This window comes from Saccostrea echinata, unplaced genomic scaffold (genome assembly GCF_033153115.1).
Source record: "Saccostrea echinata isolate AGI-Se365-2 ecotype Australia unplaced genomic scaffold, CSIRO_AGI_Sech_v1 ptg000054l, whole genome shotgun sequence".
Classification (NCBI taxonomy): domain Eukaryota; kingdom Metazoa; phylum Mollusca; class Bivalvia; order Ostreida; family Ostreidae; genus Saccostrea; species Saccostrea echinata.
The window spans coordinates 12,447,655-12,474,725 of record NW_026889803.1 but is presented as its reverse complement, the minus strand read 5'-3'; the positions used below and the strand labels follow the sequence as shown (position 1 = coordinate 12,474,725).

Below are 27,071 nucleotides of genomic sequence, written 5' to 3'. Positions count from 1 at the left end.
AATAATCCTGGCACCGGTAAAACATATCATTAGTGGCGGATCTGGTTCGTGGATTGATTGAGTCGCAACATCTGAATCTATGTATTTATTAAAGTTTCAAATCGTTGGACCATAACGAAACATCAGAAATTTTAAAACATAGTGAATTACTAAATACATCTACGTACAATGTTACAAATAAGATAATGGGAATGGATATTATAATAAATAGAAAGAACATAGCAGGTGTTTTATCACTCTTGAAAAATGCAAATAAATCATGTTCTTTATGGATCTCGAGGTTTGACAAATATTTTACAAGATAACAAATTCTCTTTACATTTCGAATTCGTATGCATAAAATTCTAATTATTTTCCGAACACTAATTTTTTGTAATAACACTTTTTTTTACCCAAATCTATATATAGTCATTATAAAAAGAACATGACTGTATAATTATAAAATGAAAATGATCTTCAATAACATTCAAGGAACATAATTGATACAAGATACATTTTTTAAAAGATTATTCATGTGCATATCTAACATTTTTGAAAATTCAGATTATGAGTTAAAAAGCCTAATCTATGCAATTTGTTATTTTGTACGTATACATGTACAAGAAATTAAAAAGTTTGCTTCATAGCAATATTGTACATGTGTATCAATGGCATCAACCAGGTCTTGTTTTACTTCGAGCATAACTACAGATAAATATAAGAAAACATATGATGAATAGAAACCTCAAGAAATCTTTGTTTTATTACCTCGTGCAAATTTATTATTGTCAAAATCTGCATTGAAAATAAATATGCATGTGTAGCCAAGTCCCAGCTAATAAAGTTCATCTTGTATGTCTTCTTGAATTTGGTCTTACAATATCGTTACAGTTCAGTTGAATTGCAATCCAGATTTCAATAGACTATCATATGTACCCTAAAATTCTTAAAAAATATTTCAGGCACGAAGCATCAGGAGGGGCGTCCACTTTTTTCCAAACATAACCTACTTCTATTGTAAATGTCCACTGAAAAGCTGGTCCCCCCCCCCCTTGTTGTAGAATAGTTTAGTCAAAGTAATTTGGTATTATAATGTGTTTCGAAAAGAAAGTGGAAGGTGGAACCCCCCCCCCCCCCCACCAACACCACCACCACCACCACGAAAAAGGATTTTCGAGTTTGGACACTTCACCTTTTTTTTTTGCTTGTCAATGTTTTTTTTCCAGGTAGGTTGTCAAAAAAATTTCTGGCTGCCCCCCCCCTTTTCAAAAACGATACTACGTGCCTGTGTTTTATAATTTTTAAATTTTCTTAACTCCTTTATATGCACTTTAACTATTCAAAATAGACTACTTCCGGTACATTAAAAACAACATAAATAAAGCTTTAATTCACATAAGTAAAACGACTGTATATTTTTTCTACATTTTCATGGAGTTTTATGAAATCACCACACGTTGCTCAAAAGTTAAGACTACATATACTACTTAGTTACATACATATATCAAAAAGTGAGACATGCGTTTCAATATTAGAATTTAAGTTGCACAATTATTTACTTGATTTTCTTACTCGTTACTCCTCCTTTTGTATTTATAATATGTTTCAAGCATCCAAGCCACATTGAGCTGTTCTCTAATGAATATTAATAAAATGTGCGCAATGAGGATGCGTTGCGTATTACGTCTATGTTGTATTCTCACTCGTGCAGTTTTCGTTTTTACGTTTGTGTAATTTCCTCACTATATCGTGTAAATATTTTGTTGATTGTGCAGTTTTTCTATAGTTTGTGTAAATTTTAATAACTTCGTGTATATTTTTCTCACTTTGTGTAAGTTTTCACTTACTCTTGTAATTTTTGTTTAAGGTCGTGCAGAAAATAATTTTGAAGCAATCGGCGTGCCATACGTTATTGTCTCGCCTAAATGAAATTAATTGGTTTTGAACCAAAGGCAGAACACACTCTGAAGTCTCTGTCGTCTATTTGGAAACACGGAAGACCTTTCCGTTTAAAGTATTACACATGTATTTGTACCTACATGTAGTATTTTGTAAACTTAAAGTACCACAAGTAGCGAGATGACAGTCTTAATACATTAAGTAAGCATCATAAATGTTTCAAAGTATACTTGAGGATCAATTCCTTTTTAAAAACTTATTGATTTAAATTTTGTGATGTAGTATTCCATAAAACATTTGTCATTTCAAGCCTAGAGACCTTAACTTATTATACATGTATGTCCCCCTAGTTACAGTGATCTTTCAGCCTGAGTTCTAATTTTATCATGAGAGTGTAAGAGGAGTCTGATCATTCATCTAACTTTAATTGGCTGTAGTCAGGTAATGTGTAGTTAGGCACAAAGCCTTTCAATAAAATTGTGTTTTAATGAAAGTATAAATTTAAATGTTTAAAACATGTATGTTTAAAGTTATCAAATAATTTTTTTAAAAAAGAATCTTAAAAAACTCCAAACCTTTCCAGTAATTGGGCAAATGTCTTCTCAAAAGTACATGTAGTTACAAATATATAATTTGAATAACAATCCTTAAAACTCAAAATAAATTAAACAGTGTTTTTCATATTTCTGGAAGTGCAGCATACACTCAGTAAATACAAACTCTACTTTTTTGTTCATTACTCAAGTTCAGTTTTTAAAAGAAATTCATTGATATTTTAAACCAAAGATGAAAAAGACTTAGTAGGCACATTCGGTATTATATATTTTCTACTCATTTGCAACCATTAGAAGTGAAAAATTCTTATGATGCATCCGAAGAAATTTCAAAACATCTTTCAAGACAGTGTGAAATTAAGAGAAAAAAAAGTAATTTTACAAAGTTAAAAGATGTTTTAGAGCAGATACTGTCATACAATGCATTGATATATGCAAAAAAAAAAAAAAAAAAAAAAAAAAAAAAAAAAAAAAAAAAAAGGTAAACATAACTTGTTCGAAAGAATTAATTATGAATTGCATGAAAAAAATGTTGGCAGTAATCGAATTTCATTTTTGTTTTTAAGGTATTCCTATAATACATGTACTCTAAATCAATGCAGAAATGTGTCGGAACACTATATGAAAATCAAGTATAGAGGGGGTGTACAAAAATGAATCTTAAATAGAAGAAGGAAATTATTCGATAAAACAAGGTATGTTAAAACAAGAGGCCCATTGGCCACATTGCTCACCTGAGCACTTTAGCTAGGAAAAAGCAAAAATCTGTTTATTATTGAAAAGTTTAAATATAAAAATGGTTGGGGGATGATTTGAACAAGCTTGAATCTCAAACTTCCTAAGGATGCATTTGAATTAATATGACAAATAATGGCTTTACTATTCTTAAGATGAAAATTTTTATTGATATATCCTTTATATTCCCTTGTATAACTATGATCCCCCTGTTATGACTTCTCTATTTTCCTGGGGGGTCATGATTTGAACAAATTTAAATCTACATTAAGTGAGGATGCTTTTATGTTATTATGACCAATCATGCCTTTGTTGTTCTTTTGAAGACTTTCAAAGATTTTTCCTACGTAAAACTTTTATCGCCCATTTTGGCCCCACCCTTCCCCCGGGGGTCATGATTTGAACAAGCTTGAATCTACACTACCTGAGGATGCTTCCATAAATATGATTAAATAATAATGGCTTTGTTGTTCTTGAGAAGAAGATTTAAAAAGATTTTTTTCTATGTATTTCTATGTAAAACTTTGATCACCCATTGTGGCCCCACCCTACTCCCGGGGGTCATGATTTTATCCAGCTTGAATCTACACTACCTAAGGGTGCTTCCATATTAATATGATCAATCACAACTTTAATGTTCTCGAGAAGAAGATTTTTAAAGATTTTTCCTATGTAAAACTTTGATCCCCCATTGTGGCCCCACCCTACCCCTGGGGTCATGATTTGAACCAGCTTGAATCTACACTACCTGAGGATGCTTCCATATAAATATGACCAATCATGGCTTTTATGTTCTTGAGAAGATTTTGAAAGATTTTTCCTATATATTCCTATGTAAAAATTTGAGAGTCCATTGTGGCCCTACCCTACCCCCGGGAGTTATGATTTGAACAAATTTGAATCTACACCACCCGAGGATGCTTCCAAATAAATATGACCAACCATTGCTTTGCTGCTATGAAGAAGAAGATTTTTGAATATTTTTCCTATATACTCCAATGTTAAACTTTGATCGTCCATTGTGGCTCCACTTAAACCCGGGGGTCATGATTTGAACAAACTTGAATATACACTACCTGACAATGATTCCACATGAGTTTCATCTTTCCTGGCCCACTGGTTCTTGAGAAGAAGATTTTTAAATGATGCCATTAATTTTTCACTATTTCATAATTATCTCATCTTGGAGGAGAGCATGACCCTTCATTTGAACAAACATAAATCCCCTTTACTCATGGATACTCTGTGCCAAGTTTGGTTGAAATTGGCCCAGTGGTTCTGGAGAAGAAGATAAAATTGTGAAAAGTTAACGACAAAAACGACGACGACGACAGACAACGGACAAATTTCGATCAGAAAAGCTCACTTGAGACTTCGGCTCAGGTGAGCGAAAAAGAGATCAAATTTGAGGATTCTTTAACTTTCCATAGTTAACATATTTGAATTTTTTTGAATTACTTTTTGTTGAAACCCTTCGTCTGGTATTAAAACTTTAAATATATTTATTAAATCTGTATGGATTAAAACGTTATAAAAATGCAATTGATTTTTTTTTTTTTTCGTAAAAGAGCTTAAATACTTATTATTGATATTCAATAGTGTCGTGAAAGTAACTGAATTTTTTTTTTTAAATGATATCTTTAGAAAGTGAAATGTTCTGTGATTAAAAAAACATTTACGAGGGTTGTCCCAGAAAAACGCGAACATTTACAATATCTTTTGTTTTACTAATACTATTTTCTTATTTCCATCTATATAGTATGATACACCATTTGCATTCGTTAATGTATCAATTTGTAATGTATGTAAATTTCATTCACAAGTATTCGATAACAATTTTTTTTTGCATTCTACAATTAGAATTATCGAATACAAATGGAAATCACATACAAAACCCAGAAGTCTCTGTCGAGACTGTAGCTCTATTCGTCTGTACAGTGTACTTATAACAGGAAGAGAAAGGTAGCACTTGGACTTGAAACTTTGCAAAAGCAATGAATAAATTATAATCCTTGTTTTACTCTCTTTTTGTTGCAAGATGAATTGCAATTAGACTAAAACTGTAGAAAGAGTAGACTTTTATAAGAATTTTAGAGAAATTTTGAATCTAGTTACCATGGCAACATCATTCATCAAAATCCCCCCCCCCCAAAAAAAATAAAAAAAAAATAATAAAGACCATTACATGTATGTATCTCAGTGTGGTCTACTTGCATGCCATGTTATATTAAAATTAGGGATGGCAACGAATATTCGAACATTCGAATATTCATTCGATGAGTTGATATTCGAATATGAATTTAAGATTCGAATATTCGGTGTTTTTCAGATTTCATAAAAAGAAGTACTATGATTAATAAATTTTAATTAGAACAGTGCTGGAATTATCCCTGTTTAATTTACTAGCGATCAATTTCGATCGCCTGATTTCTTTCACTACTTTCTTATCTTATAGATTTACTTAATTACATGTATTTTTTTTTTGAGTAAGGTGTTAAAGAATTGTACAAAAATGCTTTATGTATAAAACAAAACGTACTTTCATAGTTTTTATCAGTTAGATGCGATCGGATCTAGAATCGAGGACAAAAATGAAATCTAAGAATGCCTAAAAGGCGTGAAGAGTATACTTATCAAAATAAAATAAATTGATCATTGAATGAATGTCCGATAGAATTAATCTGTAATTAATATTGTAAAGGGCTTAATTTCAGAAAAAAATTGTAAATTACTTGATTATCTCGGGTTGTACATAATCCTGAATTTTATATTCATTATCGGGAAATTAGTTAATTACCTAGGAAAATGGTCTATGAAAATATTTGTTTACATTGTAGCAAAGATTATAATCATATCTCTTATTAGGCAGATAATTGTAATTTATTACATGTATTGAAATCTGAACAGTATACAGTTAAGACAATCTTGCCTTTTGTTAGACGACTGGTTCCTCAGTTGGAGCTACTATAAATACACGTTTCATTTGTTAAAATTATACTTTGTACATTTAAATCAATTATTTATTTCAAACATTGACAAATATCAAATGGAATTTCTTATTGTACACCTACAAATGTCTTCATACAATTTTACTTCCAATATAAGTATACCTACGCTAAACCTTTCATGAGAGTAGGATGATGCATATTTAAAATAAAACAGATTTATTTATTTTATCGAATATTCGAATATATTCGAATACTTTCATCGAATATTCGAATATGAATTATTGACAAAATTGACATCCCTAATTAAAATCAGACCAAACTGTAGGCGAAGTAATATTTTGTTTGTTTGTTGTTTAACGTCCCTCTCAAGAATTTTTCACTCATATGGAGACGCCACCACTTGCCGGTAGAGAGCTGCAAATTTTGACCTATGCTCGGCACTCAGGGCCATTGAGCAGTAAGAGATCTTTTTCGTGCCAGCACCTACTACGACATGGGACCTTGGTTTATACGTATACGGTCTCATCTGAAGGACCGGTCTCCATGTCCCACAGTGGGATTCGAACCCGCGACGTAAGGATCAACTCCTTACTCTGCGACTCTAGAGCAAACGTTCTACCACTGCGCCACGTGGGTGACAAGTAATGTTTTGAAATTATGTCAAAGAAATTTCAGCTTTTTTGTAACCATGGCAACACTTCACCAAATTCAAAAAATGGATATGGAGAATAATGTACCTCAGTGTAATCTACTTGTGTGCCAAGTTATATTGAAGTCAGACCAAAACTGAAAAAGGAGTAGAGTTTTGAAAGTATTTCACAGAAATTTCTATTTTTAGTAACCATGGCAACACCGTTCATCGAAATCATAAGCCGATACATAGAATTATGTATCTTAGTATTGTCTACTTGTGTGCCAAGTAATATTGAAATCAAACCAAAACTGTAGGAGGAGTAGCATTTTGAAACTATTTCACAGAAATTTCTACTTTTAGTAACCATGGCAACATCGTTCACCAAAATCAAAAACAGATAAATAGAATTAGGTATCTTAGTGTAGTGTACTTGTTTGCCAATTTATATTGAAATCAGACCAAAACTGTAGGAGAAGTAGCATTTTGAATGTACTTCAAAGAATTTTCTATTTTTAGTAACCATGGCAACACCATTAATCGAAATCAAAAACCGATACACAGAATTATGTATCTTAGTGTAGTCTACTTGTGTGCCAAGTTATATTGAAATCAAACCAAAACTGTAGGAGAAGTAGCAGTTTGAGAGTATTTCACAGAAATTATTTTTAGTAACCATGGCAACACCGTTCATCGAAATCAAAAACCGATATACAGAATTATGAATCTTAGTGTAGTGTACTTGTGTGTCAAGTTATATTGAAATCAGACCAAAACTGTAGGAGTAGCATTTTGAAAAATTGTTTACAGACAGACAGACAGACGGACGGACGACGGACAACTTACTATCGCATAAGCTCTTCAGGTCTCTGACCAGTAGAGCTAAAAAGTGAACCGTTATACAATACAGGTAGTATAAATATACAATACATTACAATTGAACAATTATAGCATTTAAATAGATAACTATGGAATATAAAACCTAAATATTATACAATACAAATGGATAATTATAGAATACAATTTTTAAAAAAAAAAATCATACAATAAAATTACAAGAGGCCCAAGGGCCTTAACGGTCAGCTTAGTATAATACAATTTAGAGGATCCATTATAGAGTATAAAATGAACTGAAAGGTGAAGCTTTGTTGCCCAAAAGCAAGAAAAAAGGGTGATCAGGACCAACAAAATAATTAATCTAATATTCATTGACAGTTTATAAATAAGGTTCTAATCTGTTCCCCATTTATCACTATCACTATACAGGATATTAAAAAACTATCAGTGCTTCTGTATTATTTTAATTCCTTGTTGAAATCTCTTACATTAGCCTCTCTTGGTCTTTGATGAACATTTAATAAGACAAGTTATTTTTGTTCCATTTTTATTTATCTATTACTTACAAGTCTACCTGATCATTAAAACTATGAAAATACTTTTTGTATTATACAATAAAAATTCTTGCATAATTCTCTTATTCTATTAACCTTTCAAGTACATTGTTTACAGTGATTAATTAGCAAAAGTAAACAGCAAAGGGGAATAACTCCTCTCAGTAGAATACAAATTAATAGAGCCCTGGCCAGGACCAGAACACTTGACCAAATGGTCCAGATGTTCAAAAATCTGGTAAAAATACCATTCCTTATTAAAACTTTCAATCTTTTTGCCTCTGATATGCCCAAGTGAAAAGTTTTTAAAGGAATAATGCATTTTTACTACAGATTCACTATATCATCAATAGAGCCCCCCCCCCCCCACCTCCTCTCACCCTGGGACCAGAAGTTTGCTCATCATAAGTAATCACTTTGTTTATCTGCTTAACACTAAGGAGCAGACAGAATTATTTAATAGAATTAATGCATTTTCAATATATTATCAAGAGCCCCACCCTTACACCAGCACATCTGACCCGGGGTCATGCAATTCCCTACTCTGGAAGAAGCACTCTTGCTCATCATAACTGTATATTTAGCTTCTTTGCTTTTTAACCAGAAGCAGAAAAGAATATTTTCAAAGAAATTTTGCTTTTTCACCATATAATCAATAGAGCCCCCCCCCCCCCCAACCTTTTCACAGAACCCTTGACCCTGGGGCCATGCAATTCACAATTCTGGAAGAGGCATCCTTGCGTATCATAACAATGTACTTAGTTTGTTTAAATAGTACCCAGGGGCAGAGAAGATTTTCAAAGAAAAAATTCACCTTCACTATAGGGTCTATATAGCCCCACCCTAGAACCAGAAACCCTGACCCTGGGGCCATGAATTTCACAATTTTGGAAGAGGCATCATGTCTTATCATAACAATGTACTTACTAGTTTGTTTCAAAAATACCCAGGAGCAGAGAAGAAGATTTTTAAAGCATTAATGCATTTTCACTATATAATAAATAGAGCCCGGCCCTAACATCAGAACCCCTAATCCAGGGGTCATGAAATTCACTACCCTTGCTTATCATAACTATGTATTTAATTTGTTTATTATAAATAATACCCAGGAGTAGAGAAGAAGATTTTCAAAGAAATAATGCACTTTCACTGTATGATCTATATAGCCCCGCCCTAGCACCAGAACCCCTGACCCTGGGGCCATGAATTTCACAATTTGGTAGAGTCACCCTTGCTTATCATAACTATGTATTTAATTTGTTTCAATAATACCCAGGAGTAGAGGAGAAGATTTTGAAAGAAATAATGCATTTTCACTATATGATCTGTATAGCCCCACCTAGCACAAGAACCACTGACCCTGGGGCCATGAATTTCACAATTTCACCCTTGCTTATCATAACTATGTATTCAATTTGTTTCAATAATACCCAGGAGAAGAGAAGAAGATTTTCAAAGAATAATTCACTTTCACTATATGATCTATATCCCCCCCCCCCCCAGCACCAGAACCCCTGACACTGGGGCTATGAATTTCACAATTTTGTTAGAGTCACTCTTGCTTATCATAACTATGTATTCAATTTGTTTCAATAATACCCAGGAGTAGAGAAGAAGATTTCCAAAGAAATAATGCACTTTCACTATATGAACTATATAGCCCCCCCCCCCCCCCCAGCAACAGAACCCCTGACCCTGGCGCTATGAATTTCACAATTTTGGTAGAGTCACCCTTGCTTATCATAACTATGTATTCAATTTGTTTCAATAATACCCAGGAGTAGAGAAGAAGATTTCCAAAGAAATAATGCACTTTCACTATATGATTTATATACCCCCCCCCCCCCAGCAACAGAACCCCTGACCCTGGGGCTGTCAATTTCACAATTTTGGTAGAGTCACCCTTGCTTATCACAACTATGTATTCGATTTGTTTCAATAATACCCAGGAGTAGAGAAGAAGATTTTCAATGAAATAATGCACTTTCACTATATGTCCTATATACCCCCCCCCCCCCCCCCAGCAACAGAACCCCTGACCCTGGGGCTATGAATTTCACAATTTTGGTAGAGTAACTCTTGCTTATCATAACTATGTATTTAATTTGTTTCAATAGTACCCAGGAGTAGAGAAGATTTCCAAAGAAATAATGCACTTTCACTATATGATCTATATACACCCCCCCCCCCCCAGCAACAGAACCCCTGACCCTGGGGCTATGAATTTCACAATTTTGTTAGAGTACCTCTTGCTTTTCATAACTATGTATTTAATTTGTTTCAATAATACCCAGGAGTAGAGAAGAAGATTTCCAAAGAAATAATGCACTTTCACTATATAATCTATATAGCCCCACCCTAGCACCAGAACCCCTGACCCTGGGGCCATGAATTTCACAATTTGGTAGGGGGCTCAATGCTTATTACAATCATGCCAACAGTTTGACTGCTTGATGTCCAGGAGTAAAGAAGAAGATTTTTAAAGATTGCATTAATTTTGGTGGTTTTAGCCCCACCCCTCAGGCCCCAGGGGGGCAGGGACCATGATATTCACAAATTTTGTTCCCCTTCACACATAGATGCCATATGCTAAAATTAGCTGAAATTGGTTCAGCAGTTTCAGAGAAGAAGCTGAAAATATTTAAATGTTAACACACGACGCACGACGACGGACGAAAACAGATAGCAATAGGTCACCTGAGTGACTCAGGTGACCTAATAAAATGTACATGCGTTTCGTGGTTTATTTGCAAAATTTATTAATTTGTAAGTATAGATCAGACAATGACATAAAGAGCTACAGTGTAGAAGAGGTTCAAAGGGGCCTGGACACAGTTGCGTTGTTTATATTTTAAATTTCTATGCGAATTCAAAAAATAAAACCTGTTAAAGGAATTGAACTTATATGAATATTCTTAGAATTCAATGACAACGACATTCTTCTTTACATTACGTCAAACATGTGTTTTTGTAAACAGGGCACGAGCTCTGTTATTGCTAATTGAATGTTTACGTTTCACCGGGTGTGTTCAATTTGTTAAACTCTGCACACATCACTGAGCACGGACTGACTGTACGGTGAGCTGGTTTTGCTTTCTCACATATCAACTCTGAATTTTCTGGATTATACTAGTTTTAATTAATATTTTTCATTAATTCACAACAAAATTTATACTTTTCTTAAGTATTAAGGATAAAGTTTACTTTGTGAAAGTGCAAGGATGTGTCAATCAAATGCGTCACGAAATTCGTTGTTTCGATAATTTCCAGATAAAAGAAGTTTCTGGACACGCTTTTACTACATTGTATATTTCCGTGTGAAATGCTATAGCAACAAATATTCATGATATTATACAGAAAATTTGAGAAAATATGAACTTCAAATTTGTGTTCAGGTCCCTTTAAAGTTACGACTCTTGCAGTTATCTTTCTTCTCTAAACAAGAGTTATGTAAACACGTTGACTCGTTTATCTTTATCTTCATAAAAAATGGCTGCATAGCAGATACCATCATTTTTTTTAAAATTCATACGTAGTGGTTTTGATTTCTAGGAAATGTTAGCACTTTTCACAATAGATCAATGTTTATATCTAACTTTTTTGCTTACCTGAACATTATGGTGTCTCAATCAAAAGTTCACGTATTTTCCCAAAACACTATTACAAGAAGAGTGCTCGGGAAAAATGAAATAGGTGTGTTTTTTCATTGATGTGACTTCTATAAGATGCATTATTAACAGACGAAACTCTTTACCTTTCAAAATTTCCAAATATCATTTATTGAGTGATTTTAGAATTTTCATTTCATTAAATATACTTTAAAAATTCAAGAAACAACAGCATTCAAATATTTGGTAGGAAATACTAACCACTCAAACAAAATTTATTTTCAAGAGAAAAAAGTCTATAATAAGACTGTACTTTCAAGACTAAATAAAAAACTCATTATTTTCTACTCGGGTACATCAAGCAGTTTTATAATTGATACCAAAGAAAATTCACAATGATAAAGTCAGTTGCACATAAATATTCCCCACATTCTTTCAACTGAGGACCACGTCACTGGTTGCCAATCCAAAGTCTAATGATGACTAAAACTGTAGTTAAAAGGGGGACATTCACGTGAAATATACATCCGCCATTATCTGAAAAAGAAATATTTAATATACATTTATAAGTAAACCATCGTCGTGAAATATATGGCGATAACGAACAGAATTCAAGCTCAAAAGTCCATTAAACAATACAAAATAGGAGCAGAGCAAACACGGACCTCCAAAACATCAGAGGTGGGACCAGGTGCCATGGAGGAGTGAGCATCCGCTGCCGACCGGTCACACCCGCCGTGTGCTCATAGTCATGATCGGAAAATAACGGAAAAATCCGTCGACAATTCAGTGTGTAAATAATGGTCTAACTATTAGTATGAAAAACGTCAGTCAGCATTTGACTCAATGATAAATTGTATTTGCTGACAAGGTCATTGTATCGACCATAGAACTTACGTAATGATGACTTTAAACGAGACAGCTGATTAGGGCTGGGACGATATATCGAGATATCGGTAATATCGATTCTGTGTGAGGATGATACGCATATCGATACGTATGAGAAAATATCGAAATATCGCAAAAAAAATTCTGACTTATGTGTAAAATAATTCTGTTTTACAACAGATATACAACTTCTTTGAATAAATTATTCTTATCTGTGAAGAAATATTTTGTTTATTTCAATACAAAAAGAAGATTTATAACCAATTAAACATATCGTGATACATATCGTATCGTGGCTCAAATATCGGGATACTTATCGATATAGAAAAAGTTGTATCGTCCCAGCCCTACAGCTGATATTCTTGTTTCATCAACTTGTTTGTCAATAATTTACCTCGTTTTAGAGCATGTTCTTGCGTATCGAATCAACTGAGAGATATAAACCCCGTATGAAGGTGATGAAGGTATATTGCTGCATAAGTAATGGAAGCTGACGATTGAAAAGTTAAAGTCATCACGTTTATCATAATGCTTGGTTGTTAGATTACCATTAATGTCTTTTTAAAGTAAAATATCCAAATATGAAACAGATGTGTCAGACTCTGTGGTATCTTTTATCTCAAGCTCACCAGGATATATCGTATCGACATAAGAATGGAAATAACCATTGTTAATTGACAATACGTCGTCGATATATCTAAATGTCGAGTTGAAGGCCACAGCAAGTGTTTTGAAATTCTTTTTTTCACGTATAAGATTTTGGACAAATTCTGCTTCATATGAATACAAAAAGGTCTGCTAATAACGGGGCGCAATTGGTACCCATGGGAATTTCAATAGATTGTTGGAAGACCTGGTCTCCAAAAACCACATAGATATTGTCAATCAGAAACTCAAGCATCTTTTTAATGTCAACTTCAGAGTACTTGTGTGTACAATCAGAATGTTTTTAACAAAATAATTTTGCAAATGACCAATGACAAGGTAAGTAAATATACGAGTTCCATTTTTATTGAAAAAGCAGCTGTCAATGATATGAAAAAGCCTGGACTTTAATTTATCTTTGGGAATGGTTGTGTATAAGTTGAAAAGTCGCAAGTTTTTAAGCTGTTGATTTTGTTAAAATCTTGTGATTTCAAATTTTCCAAAAGTTCCTTGGAATTTTTAAGTATCCACATCTGATTTACACCACTTCTCGAATATATTGTTGCACAGTACTTTTGAAGTTTCTCCTTCACTACAGTTAATATCTTAGTGAAGAGTAAAGAAAGCTTGGTTAAACATTTACTGGAACCCGCTATGTATCTTTCTTTGTAAGGATTTTTATGAAGTTTGGAATCCAATATAGATATGGTAATTCAAATTCATTTTGGTTGTTTGGAATATTAAAAATATTCAAAACTGACATATGATTTTGAAGAATTTCTTTCTTAGAAAGGGAACTATGAGTATAAGTTGGATTACCACTTGTATTACCACTTGTAAAATTAAATCCAAGTTCCTCTAAAATACGTTTAATATATAAATGAGCCTTATAAACAAAGACAATGTTGTTACCTGCTTTGTCTGCATGGACCAGTACGTACTGATCATGTAATCTATTTAATTCTTTTTTCACTTCTGGATTATTGAATACAGAAAGATAGATGGTCTCATATTGCCCCTGAATCTTTTAATGCAAGATTTTAACATACATCTGATACATTTATGTGTTCTAAAGTAAAGAAGAATTTCACACATGTTAGTTAGAGGCCCTTGAAGACACCTCTACTTTAGACCACAAAATAAAACGGTTTGTAAACGACCTTTTTGATAACCTGTTGCACCAAAAGTCAACAGTATTCGACGGAACAATATGATGAGGAATATAGAAATCGTGTGCATTTTTCTATTTCCCCCGCCCCGATTTTGCTTTTTTGTCCTCAATAAAAGGATCAACTAGAAGTACTATTAACTCAAAATGATAATCTTTTTAAAGTGCCCATTCGCAATTTTATAAATGTGACCTTGAACTTTCCAAAATTACCTTGCTTAAAAAATGACACATCCTCTGGTCTAAGTAATCCTTGAGTGCTAAACGGACATCCAATTTTCTCTATTAGGAAAATTGTGGACCAGGCATGAATTTTATTTTATTCTTTAGTGACCTTGTCACCTTGAACTTGTCATGATGACCTTGGGTGAAGGTTTTGGCTTATTTTTGGTCACAAATAATCTTTGTTTGAAGTTTTAACTTCCAACAAAAATTTTATACCAACAATCTTGAACTTGTTGAGTCTTGACATACCTTCAAAACATAAAAAATGTTTGTATGAAGTATGAACTGTCTTCCAATGTGTTATAGACTGATCAGAATATAAAACCTTTTTTCTGCCAGTGACCTAGCCTTGTCAAAATAATCTTGGTTTTAATCATGACCCTCTCTTAAGGTATTCAATGTATAAAGAATGGATTTTGAACAATTTTGAATCGTTTCAAACTAGTTAAAAATACATTACTAGATAACGATGAAAGTGAAATGAGCCAAATTCACACGACTGATAAAAAATAAGAAGCTGATCATTTTGCACCTGGAACGTTTTGAAGAGTTATCTGCCCTTGACGAAAAGAAGAAAATTTTAATTTTGTCAAAATATTCGTGGTAAATGATTCATTTTATTTCATATTTTAATAAAAAGAGAGTCTATGCATATTTTCACCAAGAGATTTGTATGAAATTCACATTACTTTTTACAATATCTTAATAAAACATGCGCTGTCCATAAACGTCAATATAAAATTTAAGGAGCAATTAATTGGACAGTAATTAAAATTTTGTAAATTCCTTTGGTGGGGTATATTTATTTCATAACACCTTCAAAATGTTAGTACCATGATTAATCATTTCGGACCATTCATTTATTAGGTACAAAATATGGTCGTTATACATTGAATACCTTAAGCCATAAGCAATCTTTTTGTCAAATATCAACTTCCAATTAGCCTCTATCTGATAATTATAGATAAGACGCGAATAAACACATTTTTGTCAATGACCTTGAACTTGCTGGAATAACCTTGGGTCATAATCAATTCATATACCCTCAGATCAATAACAATATTTGTGATAATTATGAGCTTTCTTATACGTCAAACTCAGATAATCTCTGAAAATAACGACAGCTTCCTCGCACACTTGATTGTTTAAATTTCCGTACACTTTGAAAAATCGTGTCATACTTCTTTGCTTCAACTTTTATGCATCCAATCTGACTAAAACTGGTTTGGAAGTGACGAAACTTTAAAATTTTTTGAATATTTTTTTTTTAAAGTCAAAATTTATGTTATCGAATGAAATGAAGTGGTCCAAGCGTTCAAGTGGGACACACTATACATGTAGATAGATATATTTCAGATTGTAAATTGTGTACCGGATACTTTTTTTTTCTTGCCTATTGAATGGTAAAGATAGATAATTTTTATGTCAACGATCGTTTAAACATAAGGGGGAAAACATATTAAAGATGGAACATAAACGATTCTTTTGCTAACACAGTGAGGGTATAATAGGCTGTAAATTCGCTCATGAGAACATCTTGATCTATGATTTCAACAAGAGGAATATAAAATAAATAATTTAAAAAATTGAAATAAGAAATGTTTTATATTGAAAAGTATATTGCAAATATATAAAAAAGATAAAATAAGCAGATTTTTTCATCAACTTACTTTTTTTTCTTGAAATGAATTTGATAATTCTACTAGAATTACGCATGTGTAGGGGGACATTTTCAACCATGTCAAAATAAAAGACAAATATACGGCGATAATACCTTGTACACAGAATATCTTTATTCACTACTGTTTAGGAAGGATAAAATTAACATACAAAGGTATTTTAATGCATATTATGTCTCAAATAAAAGAAAAATAGGAATTTATTTCTTCTCATATTTTGAACGTAACGTCTGTCAGTCTCAATACACCGGATACATTGTTAGGCCATTCCAAGTTTTTTCTCTGTTTAGCGTCCACCCATCTTTCAAAAACCTACCTACCTATGCGCAAAAAACACACAAGCCAAAAAATATAACACAGACTTTACAGTAATAAAAATGACACCATTAAAAAAAAAATTAATTTCATGAATCTATTTTTCTCATAGAAATATCTTTTGTTTTGTAAAATCAAGGTATTAAATGCTTAAAATATACATAATATGACATACTAGAGAGAAATATTTAAAGAACTTGACAAATTTCCGAGATTTTGACCAAAATAATCAATTTTAGGACTCCTGAATTTGTTTGTTTGTTTTTTTTTTTTGAAACGGGGTGCCAAAAACCAAGGCGCACGCGGACGCTAAACATAGAAAAAACTTGGAATGGCCTTATAAAATGGGCCATTGTTTATGCAAACTATTTTATCTTTCTTGTCTACTGATAGAAAATTTACGTATTTATCAATTAAGTGATCGCAGATTCAACAGAAAAGCATGTGTGCTTAGAAATTAACAAATCTGTGGAATGCTTCCTGTGTCTGTCATGGCAAGTGGGCGTTACGTTTTATTTTAAGAATGGAGCTCGGAGATTTGACTTAAAGGTTATGAATATTTAAATTTCGATAAGAAGAGCTACCAGAGAGCCCGAGAAGCCACGAACGTTTGTCAGTCAAGTGTTACGTTACACAAAGTATGTTTCGTTCATAAAAATATAAGTTGTCTTTATCCTAGATTTTAAACACATATCATCAAATATTGTCAACTAGTAGGTGTATTTTGGATTTTTTTAAAATTATGAACTTGCACGCTCTTCATCACTACATAAACACATAAAATTTGACATTTCTTACATAACGTATCGATTGACAGACATTGCCTGAATACTGTTGTAACGGTGACGGACAAAACGAATGTCTGTTCATGTTACGTGAATCAAACGGGTGCATTCAGATTTAAACGCTCAGTGAATTAAACCAAAGAGTATTTTTATTTAAGAATGTATCATAAGGCAGAATTCGTCTTTATAACTTAAACAATACAATTTTGTAGTTTTTAATACGAGTCTGTCAGGGTTACGTGCATCCGTCCATGTTACGATATAGGTTTGATCTATATGAAATAATTTATTTTTATAAATTTCATTAGTATTTTCATAAATAATAATATCTTGTGTATTCTAATTTCTTTGAATGATAAATTTTATTGGCTCGTTTCAAACAGGTATTGCTCAAGAAATATCGTAACATGACAGACATGGTGAAAATTTTGTATGTTACAAAGCGTATACCAGAGATTTACTTTTTAAAAATTCAAATTTAAAATCTATGAGGAATAAAAATTTGAATAATGTCCACTTCTTATGGCAACATTATTTTTTTTTTTTTTTTTTTGATAAATTAAAATAATGAAAGTTTATGGTTGATTTTGGCTGGCTAAATAGAGGAGTCTGTCAGTGTTGCGATCGTCAGTTTATTCATCAAAAGTAGCTTAAAAATCTTTTTCTTCTATGTAAGAGTGAAAAAAAAAATTTGCATTGTTTAAGGAATTGTTTAATTTTATTTTTCACAGATTATTTACATTGCTAAGCATCAGAAATGTAATTTAATCATGTCACGTTTTATTATACGTCTGTCATGTTACGTTATATGTCGGTCATGTGTTACGTGACACACATTTCAAATATTTTTAGGAATGACTCTTCGCGGATTATAAAGCGTAAACTGACCCAAACCAGGTTATACTCGAATAATTTGGCCAAGAATTAGAGTCATTCCTTATAATTTAATTTTAAAATCATTAAATAACTATGGGTGTAACATTTCGTTGCTTTTTATTAGTTCAAATTTGCCGCTCAATAATACAACCGTAGTAACGGAAGTAACGGAAGTGATGGGAAGCGAGGGGAGGTAAAAACCGATACATAGGCCTAGCAGCCTTGTTGTTTGTTTACATGTGGTAAGATAGAATTATTGTTTGAAGTTAAAGGTATTTTTATCAAATCTTGAATTTTCCATGAATCCCGAGGACTGGAAATGAGAGGTTTGTATGGGTACAGATGATTCAGCTGGTTGTCAGGGGGGTGTGTCCCCATACCAAACCAGGTTATACAGAAATAATTTGTGTTCCTTTTTTGGATATTAACCAATCAGAGGCTAGAATACGAACAAAATTAAATTATTAATGAAATATTTATTTTTGACTTAATTATCTTTTTAAACATTTTTTTTTTTGTCCTATTTAGAGTCAAAACTTCAAATACACATAACGAAATCTAAGAAAAAAAAAACTTGTCTACAGAATTCTTCATTTGTCCTCCCAGATGTACTCAAGAGCGAATTTAGAGCCGATAACCTGTGTGTTAATGTTGTCCCGTCCCAATATAACTTGTTAGCAAGCCATATTTATAACAAGATTTCTTAATGATTTATGACATTAAAAATAAAATTAACCTGTTTTTTATACCCCTTGCAAAACGACGAAGTGGGGGGGGGGGATATAGGTATCACCTTCTCCGTCTGTCCTAGCTGCGGATCTGTAGCTCGCTGGTCTGAAAAATGGGATGGACGCCCAGAGATCTACGGTCTACCCATTGAAAATGGAGAATATAAATTGATTTCAATTACGTACATCAGGCGATCAACGGAAAATTATCCCTTTCGAAATTTTGGGTATTTTGCTGTGTTGTAATCCCCGTATACTTTGAATTTGCTGCCATATCAATATACTATTTGAGATCGAGGGTTCCTATCAAAGGAGAAGGTTTGAGAAAAAAAAATCCACCGATCGAACCTAGTGTAAAAGCAGGGCTAGAAATAATTAATTTTGTTTACTGGTCACTTGGGCTATCGCCTTAAATTTTTACTTGTCAGCTTCGTACTTTCACTGTCCCATTGGACCAGTAGATTTTAAAAAGACTGGCCCAAAACCATAATAATAATAGTAATATTTTTTTTATATTGTGATACTTAGAAGTACAATTTAACAAAACAAGAAGCAGCAGAAATTGGGACACATCACCCTGTCAAGTTAACTATCCCGACTGTGAATGAATTTTATTATGCATAGAAAATGCTGACCCAAAGGACACATGCCTTCTGCAATGTACTTGCCAAGATTGAAAATTCACTGGCCCCAGACCAGCGGGCAATCAATTATTTCGAGCCCTGAAAAGCCCGGGATTTGAGATACAATGCACACAGTGATGATGTTGATACCGTGGGACAGACAATAGCAGGTACATGTAACTGAATTTTTCAGATAGGTTGATTAGCAGCATATATACCATTACCATCAACCATAGCAAGAAATATACATGTTATTTTCTGTTATTTTAATGTACTAGTATCTAAAAGTTTGTATTCTCTGTTTACCAGGTTGATTTGCAGATGTTCCGTTCCCACTGCTTGTGGTGCTCTGAATAGTTGCGGTTGCCTGAGTGATACTCTCAGCAGCGGTGGATGTTTGAGTGGCACTCTGAGTATCGACCGTGGTAGATTGTGCAGTGGCTGTTGTTTGAGCAGTGGTATCAGCAGCGGTTGTTTGAGTGGTACTCTCATCATTGGTTGGCTGTGTTGTTTGAGTGGTACTCTCATCAGTGGTTGGCTGTGTTGTTTGTTCAGTGGTATTCTCATCAGCAGTAGCGCTGGCAGATTCTGTGGTGCTGCTCGCACATACAACTTTAAAAGAATCATAACGTACATTCAGTGGAGAAATCTTTGTTTGTGCCTAGTGTGGTCTAGTTTCATTAGACAAATTTTTGTCAAATGACACTTCATGAATTCTGACAAATAAAGTACCAGGTAAAGCAATTTGATCTTCTGTACAAGAGTTTGTTTTCAAATTCTAAAAATACTTACATTCATAGAGCACTACTGAAGAAAGTACACAAATAAAAACAAGTGGTCGTGGCAACATCTTCGGAACTACAAAATAATGAAATATCGGTTAAGACTCTTTACCTTTTTTTTTTTTTTTTTTTAAATTTTATCTTCTAATTTTCCGTGTCTCTTCAGGAGGTATTCTTGCCTGGTTTTTGACTTATTAAAGCACTGAAGTATATTTGCCTAAAGGTCCTTTATATTGATGCACATGTATGTTAGGAATGTATTAGGTCATATTTGTCTTTCCCTCTTACAAATGTACAATTGGACATAAAATGGTACTCAAGATTTAAGATCTAGCAGGGACTTATTTTAGATGGAAGAGCAGCATTGAAAAATATTCAAAATATGAAAACTTTTGCTTTTCAAAATTATTACAGAATAATGAATTTACAATGTAGTTCACAATTTTAAACAACCAAAGTCGTAAAGGATTTTCTGAAGTTAATGAAATTAATAATACGGGACACGTGTTTTGAAATATACTAGTATATTATATAAATAAGATTTTCCAAACAGACTGCAAACTTTTCAGCCTTTGTAACATTACAATCTATGAACATTTTTGAGTGAAAAAATCAATAAAAACATGTTTTCTCTTATTTATTTTTTATTGGCTCTTTTTTTCATATACAATGTAAAAAAACTAGAGTGTTCCAAGGAACGCATGTGTCGCCTGCTTCGTAGTTAAATTAAAGATGTAAATAAATCTAAGTGTAGTTTCCTATTTATTTACTACTAGCATGATAGTTCATGCAGAAAAAAAGCATCCACGCATAGTATAAGACTGCGATAGAATCTGACAATCAAAGAAAATATTATTCCCGATCCTAAAATGAATAATTAAATTGAATTTATTATAGATAATTAGTTATCATTTAATACGTGTTTCAGAGTCGTTACTCCAATCGTCAGTCTACACGATCCATTGTGGGATCCCGATCCCGATGTATTTTCATAGAATGTGTGGTAACTGAACATCATACAGTTTCAAAGTACAGTATCATGAGCTCATAAACATGTATAAATGCTAATTATCAACACCCTGCCTCTCAAAATTCAAAAGACTTAAGGGGGCCGACTGGGGTTTTAATTGCGCAATACTGCGCGCAGCATAGTAAAATAAAGCGTATTTACTCTTTTAAAGCAACTATTTTTACATAATTTATAAAAATTAACAAACTTAGGAAATCTCAGATTAAAAAATCTAATTACGTTTTAAAATAACTGATTTTCTAAACGATTTTTCAAATGTTGGGTAGATAGACGTCATAATAGTGTGTTTTTGATGTTATGAATAACCGAACTTCTTTAAGCGGGGTCATTAATTATGCCATAAAATAAAAGAAGTATAAAATACATGCTCTTGAAATTTTAAACATAGGAAATCGAGAATCTAACAATCATTTTTATTATTTTTTATGTAAATCTGTGGTATCTGTCATGTTTTGTTGTACATGTACTCCATAAAAACAGGAAAATATCATGAATTTTGACATTTTGAGCTGTCCCTCTGGAAACCAGACGGTAGAATTTTGTGTTTCTTGCACAAAATGTACAATATAGTATTACCCATCAAATAATATAATTTGAGCAAAAAGTCTGTAGTAGCATTTGTATAATTTGCTCCGAAGTGCGAAAAAATGGCATTTTCCTATATAATCCTATAGTAAATGTATCTGTATTTTGAGATGGTCCCTAAAAAATAACCAGACGGTAGATTTTCACTAAACTTGGCATGTATACCGAAGTCAATGTAAGGTACATATGGTATAAAATTAAAGAGTTTCTCTATAGTAGTTTTCACACAATAAAACCCCAGGCGGCTCCCTTAAGTTAAATCAAACTGTCCGGGGTATTTTTTGCAAAGTAGGTCAAAGGTCAAGTGAATGATAACGCTGGTATTTTTCATGATGTTTTATGACAATCAGTACACATGCTAAATAGTTAGACTTACCTCTTAAGTGTCAAAAATATGCTGGATATTGGCACTATTCACTTTTTTGTAAAGTAGGTCAAAGGTCAAGGGTCGCGAGGTCGGTAACCATGGCAAATCACAAAAGCCATAGTGCCAAGCAATATATGTGCAAAATATCAAGTCCATATCTCTTACAGTTCTTGAGATACAAGGTGTGACAGACGGGCAGACAGGTAGACGGACAGACAGACAGACAGACGCCGGGTAAAGTGATCCCTTAGTGCCGCTCTGCTCTGCAGGCGACACAATAATAAGCATGCAACAAATTTTACTATACACAGTAGCATCAATCTGCATCCTACAACACAATGTTTCGCAAATCATGAAAAATTACAGTGCATACTATCTACATAAACAAATTATATATTCATTATTTTTACAAAGAAATATATTGCAGGGGATATTGCTTTTGATAATGACATTTAATTTAAACACATAATAACATAATACCATTAGTTCTGAGGTAATAAATATAATGCATCTAATATTGGTTGCCAAGTTTCATTAAAAATATTCAAATTAGTCTTTGAGCAATGCGCTGCCTTTTTAAGTAGTAATTTCTTTTTCAGAAGGTATAAAAAGGTATAAAAACTTGGTTCTTTTTTTAGGACATTCAAATTAGCTATAGACACTGAATGTATTAAACTTATTTAACCGGGGGGGGGGGGGGAGGGGGGGGGGGGAGGGTGTCATCACAATTTGTGAAAATACTATAAATTTAAATTATATACTGTAGATTGGCAAGTAATCACGATGGTTTTAATTTCACTTTATTCGCGATTCGTCATTTTTCCGCGAAATTAAACCGCATTGTGAATGCTTCATTAGTTATTACAAACGATTAAATGCTTATACGAAATTTAAATTAATTTCTTGCTGCGTGAAATTAAAACCATCGCGATTAGTACTTTTTGAGAAAAAATTGAAAAAAAAGTGAAATTTTAACAACGTGGAATTAAAACGACTTACAGTATAAGAAGCTTAGAGAAATAACGAATATTCCTTTAAAAAAAATAAGATGATTGGAGGAAATTCGGGTTAGCCAATATCTATTTTAGTTTATCTCACTTTTGTAGTATTACTTTTTATCAAAATATATAAAGAAATGATACTTTAAAATAGAAGTGGGAATAACATGAATCCCTCCTTAAATAACAAAGCAGAACAATACTTTATTGAGATCGCTTTGTCTGGTGTCTATCTGTCTGTCATGCAGTTTTATTCTCTATCCAGAGTTGTCTTCCGCTACGCTCACAACACCTCTGTCAACGCTCACTGTACAGATTCTTGTACAAAATTTAAACGGTGAAAATTTGAAATTTAAATAGTAATTAATTATTGTGATTATCGATAAAGATGATAATTCATCATTTATTTTAAATCTATCATCCCCCAAAACGACTTATTTTCAAAGTTTTCAGGGAACTATTTTGCGGAGTAAAATTAAAATCTTAATTAAAAAATCCTTTTAAGGTGTAATAAATTAATATAAAAAATGTTTTCCGATAAGAAATTTAATTAAAAACGATTATTAATACAACTTTTAATCATTCACAATTTTTCCAAAAATCTTGTACAAAAAGCGTTGACAGAGGTGTATGTGGGAGCGTAGAGGGAACGACAACTCTGGATAGAGAATGAGGCACTTCGTCTCATGACGTATATTTTGAGCCGTAAAAGGTAAGGATGTGTTGGTTTCCAGCAATCGAAACATCGTCCAGTCTTATCTCGACTTGACGGAAAAGGCCGTCGAGTGATGTTCCGATTAGGTTTCCACATGTATTGATCGACACAGCGCTTTTTAGCTCACCTGGCTTATATACATGGGTAAATCTAATGATCGTTGTTTCTACGAGTTTCAAACACAGAAATTGTAAAAAGAACAGTAGGAGTTAGTACCTCAAAATAGAGATAAACAGGCAGACTGACAATATGACTGATTATTGTGTTTTAGCACAATCAATATGATAATTTTTGGTGCATTTTGTTATTTGTATATCTGTAGTAATCTATGAATCGAATTTGCCTAACTTGGACCTTAAAATGACGAGCAGCAGTTACATGTACGTACGGAAACGTATAACCCTCTTGTATTGTTATGTTATATCTCAAAATGGCAAACTAAAATTAGTGTCATCTTCCAATGGAATGTTTAAAACGTCAAAATTATGTCAACTTGTACAAGGAGATCAGAAAAATTCGATTTACTTTTGATGATTTAGCTTTGTTGACTTTGATCAAATCTTGATTTTTTTGCGTCATAACATTTGTCGCTAGAAAAAAATGCGTAGGAAATATTCTCACAATTCTGTATAATTAATAAATTAACAATATCGATACCATACCATTTGTTAGGTTTTAACGTCAATAGTTTGATTTTTTTTTTTTTTTTTTTTTGCCTATAAACAAGAAATATCAATTCATCGCATGTTGTCCTAAAGGGCAAGATCAAAAGTTCAATGTCTGAAAACAGGACCCCCTTCCTCCGCCCCTCTCAATAATTAATATGATGAATGTTCATTGCTGATTCAAAGAACTATATTCGGTAATGGTCAATATCTGCTCACTAATCAAACTTTGAAAAGGAAATCTTTAATTATATTCCAAACCAGGAGTATATAATTATGCAGACATCAATACATTAAATATTTTCATCCATCGTGAAGTCACACGTAAAATATGACGCCAAAAATGAAGTGAAATCAATATTTCAAGAAAGTTTACTTTGATTGGAAAATATATAGCGCAGGTCTGCTTATACTTCATCTTTAATGTTATATATAGAATGACAACAGTGAAATATTTGAAATTATTCCTAAACATGTTTGCGCTCTATAAAATCTTAAGTCAAAATTGAACAAAATTTGCATTTTGACTCTCCCTTCTTTATACATTGTAACGAGAAATCTCAATAGTTTGTGGCGTCACAGAGATTCCCCCCCCCCCCCCAAAAAAAAAAAATTCCAATATTTTTCCCCTATCAATGCTTTGTTAATTCAGATCTATTTTATAAATACAATATACACAATGATCAATCGTGCACATTTCATGAGGTTTTCAAAATTTGACTATTATTGGGGAAGGGATATGCCTTCGCCGTATATAGTTTTTTTGAATATCGAGTATATAATACTTTTTACACTGTAAAAGCTTAAACATTTCTTTTGTTTATTCATAGTAAGAAACATTTCAATTACCAATTCCTTGAAGTCTCATGTACAATATACAACTGTATTTTTTCGTAATTATCCATCATTTTGAAAGTTAACGTTTACTGTGTCGCAAACTTTACGCGAAGCACAAATATTATTAGTCGTATTTTCGCAAATGAACCACTTTTCAAAATAATTACAAACGTATGCATACACAAACAACTTTTTGAATCGCTAATATAATTTGAAACACAAATGGTATGACTGCGCATCTTAATAAGAATGAATTAATGGATATTGAAGACAATTAGAATGTTTCCAATATATAATTATGTACATATTATAACAAAAACGATCTATTTAAGAAATAAGGTATCATTTTTAAACATCTATCGGGATATAAATACGGGTTGGTCACGAGATCAAATTCCATAAAGCCCGAAGGGCTTTATGGTAAATTTGATCTCGTACCAACCCGTATTTATAGCCCGATGGATGTTTTAAAATGATACCTTATTACTTATATTTACATTTGTGACTTATTCATATTTTATATTTGCCTGATTATAATCTTTAACGCTTGAAACGTTTTATTTTTCAAACCCAACGGCACGTGTTTGATCCACTGATTGCGCGTCGACCCTTTATGACGTCACTGAGAAATTACGTCGAACGTTTATGACGCGAGGAACCCGTGTTTATACGGATATAGATACGCGTTGCTTTTCATAAAGTTATATAAAAGAAAACATTTGCAAATGTAAATATATAGTATATACACCCCCCCCCCCCCCCCAAAATAGAAATAAACAAACATAACATTAACTACGTACGATTTAAAAATATTTACATTTGCAAATGTTTTCTTTTATATAACACTATTGAAAGCAATGCGTATCTATATCCGTATAAACACGGGTTCCTCGCGTCATAAACGTTCGACGTAATTTCTCAGTGACGTCATAAAGGGTCGACGCGCAGTCAGAGGATCAAACACGTGCCGTTGGGTTTGAAAAATAAAACGTTTCACGCGTTAAAGATTATAATCAGGCAAGTATAAAATATGAATAAGTCACAAATGTAAATATAAGTAATAAGGTATCATTTTTAAACATCTATCGGGCTATAAATACGGGTTGGTACGAGATCAAATTTACCATAAAGCCCTTCGGGCTTTATGGAATTTGATCTCGTGACCAACCCGTATTTATATCCCGATAGATGTTTAAAAATGATACCTTATTTCTTAAGAAACAACTTTATAATACACTTAACTTATATCAGTATTTACAAGCTGTAAGTGTTAAACCCTGATATTTATAAATTTAACTTTTTATTTTACACGTTCATTAATATTGCAGGGCACTAAGTAATTTTGTGCCTAAAGAGAACTATAAGAGATCTTACGTTGCATTTTAACGCCTTTTGCTTGATGTAATAATGCCTTT

General features: G+C 32.7%; 1 protein-coding gene across 1 annotated transcript; it reads right to left on the bottom strand.

Annotated features, from left to right (window-relative positions):
- Positions 1 to 11,892: 11,892 nt before the first annotated feature.
- Positions 11,893 to 25,647, bottom strand: LOC133204621 (uncharacterized). The gene is made up of 6 exons (XM_061340374.1): positions 25,629 to 25,647; positions 24,371 to 24,407; positions 22,744 to 22,769; positions 20,470 to 20,535; positions 19,984 to 20,289; positions 11,893 to 12,282 (listed from the first exon to the last, which is right to left on the bottom strand). Exons 1-6 carry the CDS (start codon positions 25,645 to 25,647, stop codon positions 12,197 to 12,199), a joined length of 540 nt encoding a protein of 179 aa, XP_061196358.1. The 3' UTR covers positions 11,893 to 12,196.
- Positions 25,648 to 27,071: the final 1,424 nt, after the last annotated feature.

Coding starts and splice junctions, on each gene's coding strand:
- LOC133204621 (XM_061340374.1), bottom strand. Junction 22,770..24,370: donor CTGTTTATCTCTATTTTGAG/GTACTAACTCCT, acceptor ATTGTGTTGTAG/GATGCAGATTGATGCTACTG. Junction 20,290..20,469: donor TTCAGTAGTGCTCTATGAAT/GTAAGTATTTTT, acceptor ATTCTTTTAAAG/TTGTATGTGCGAGCAGCACC.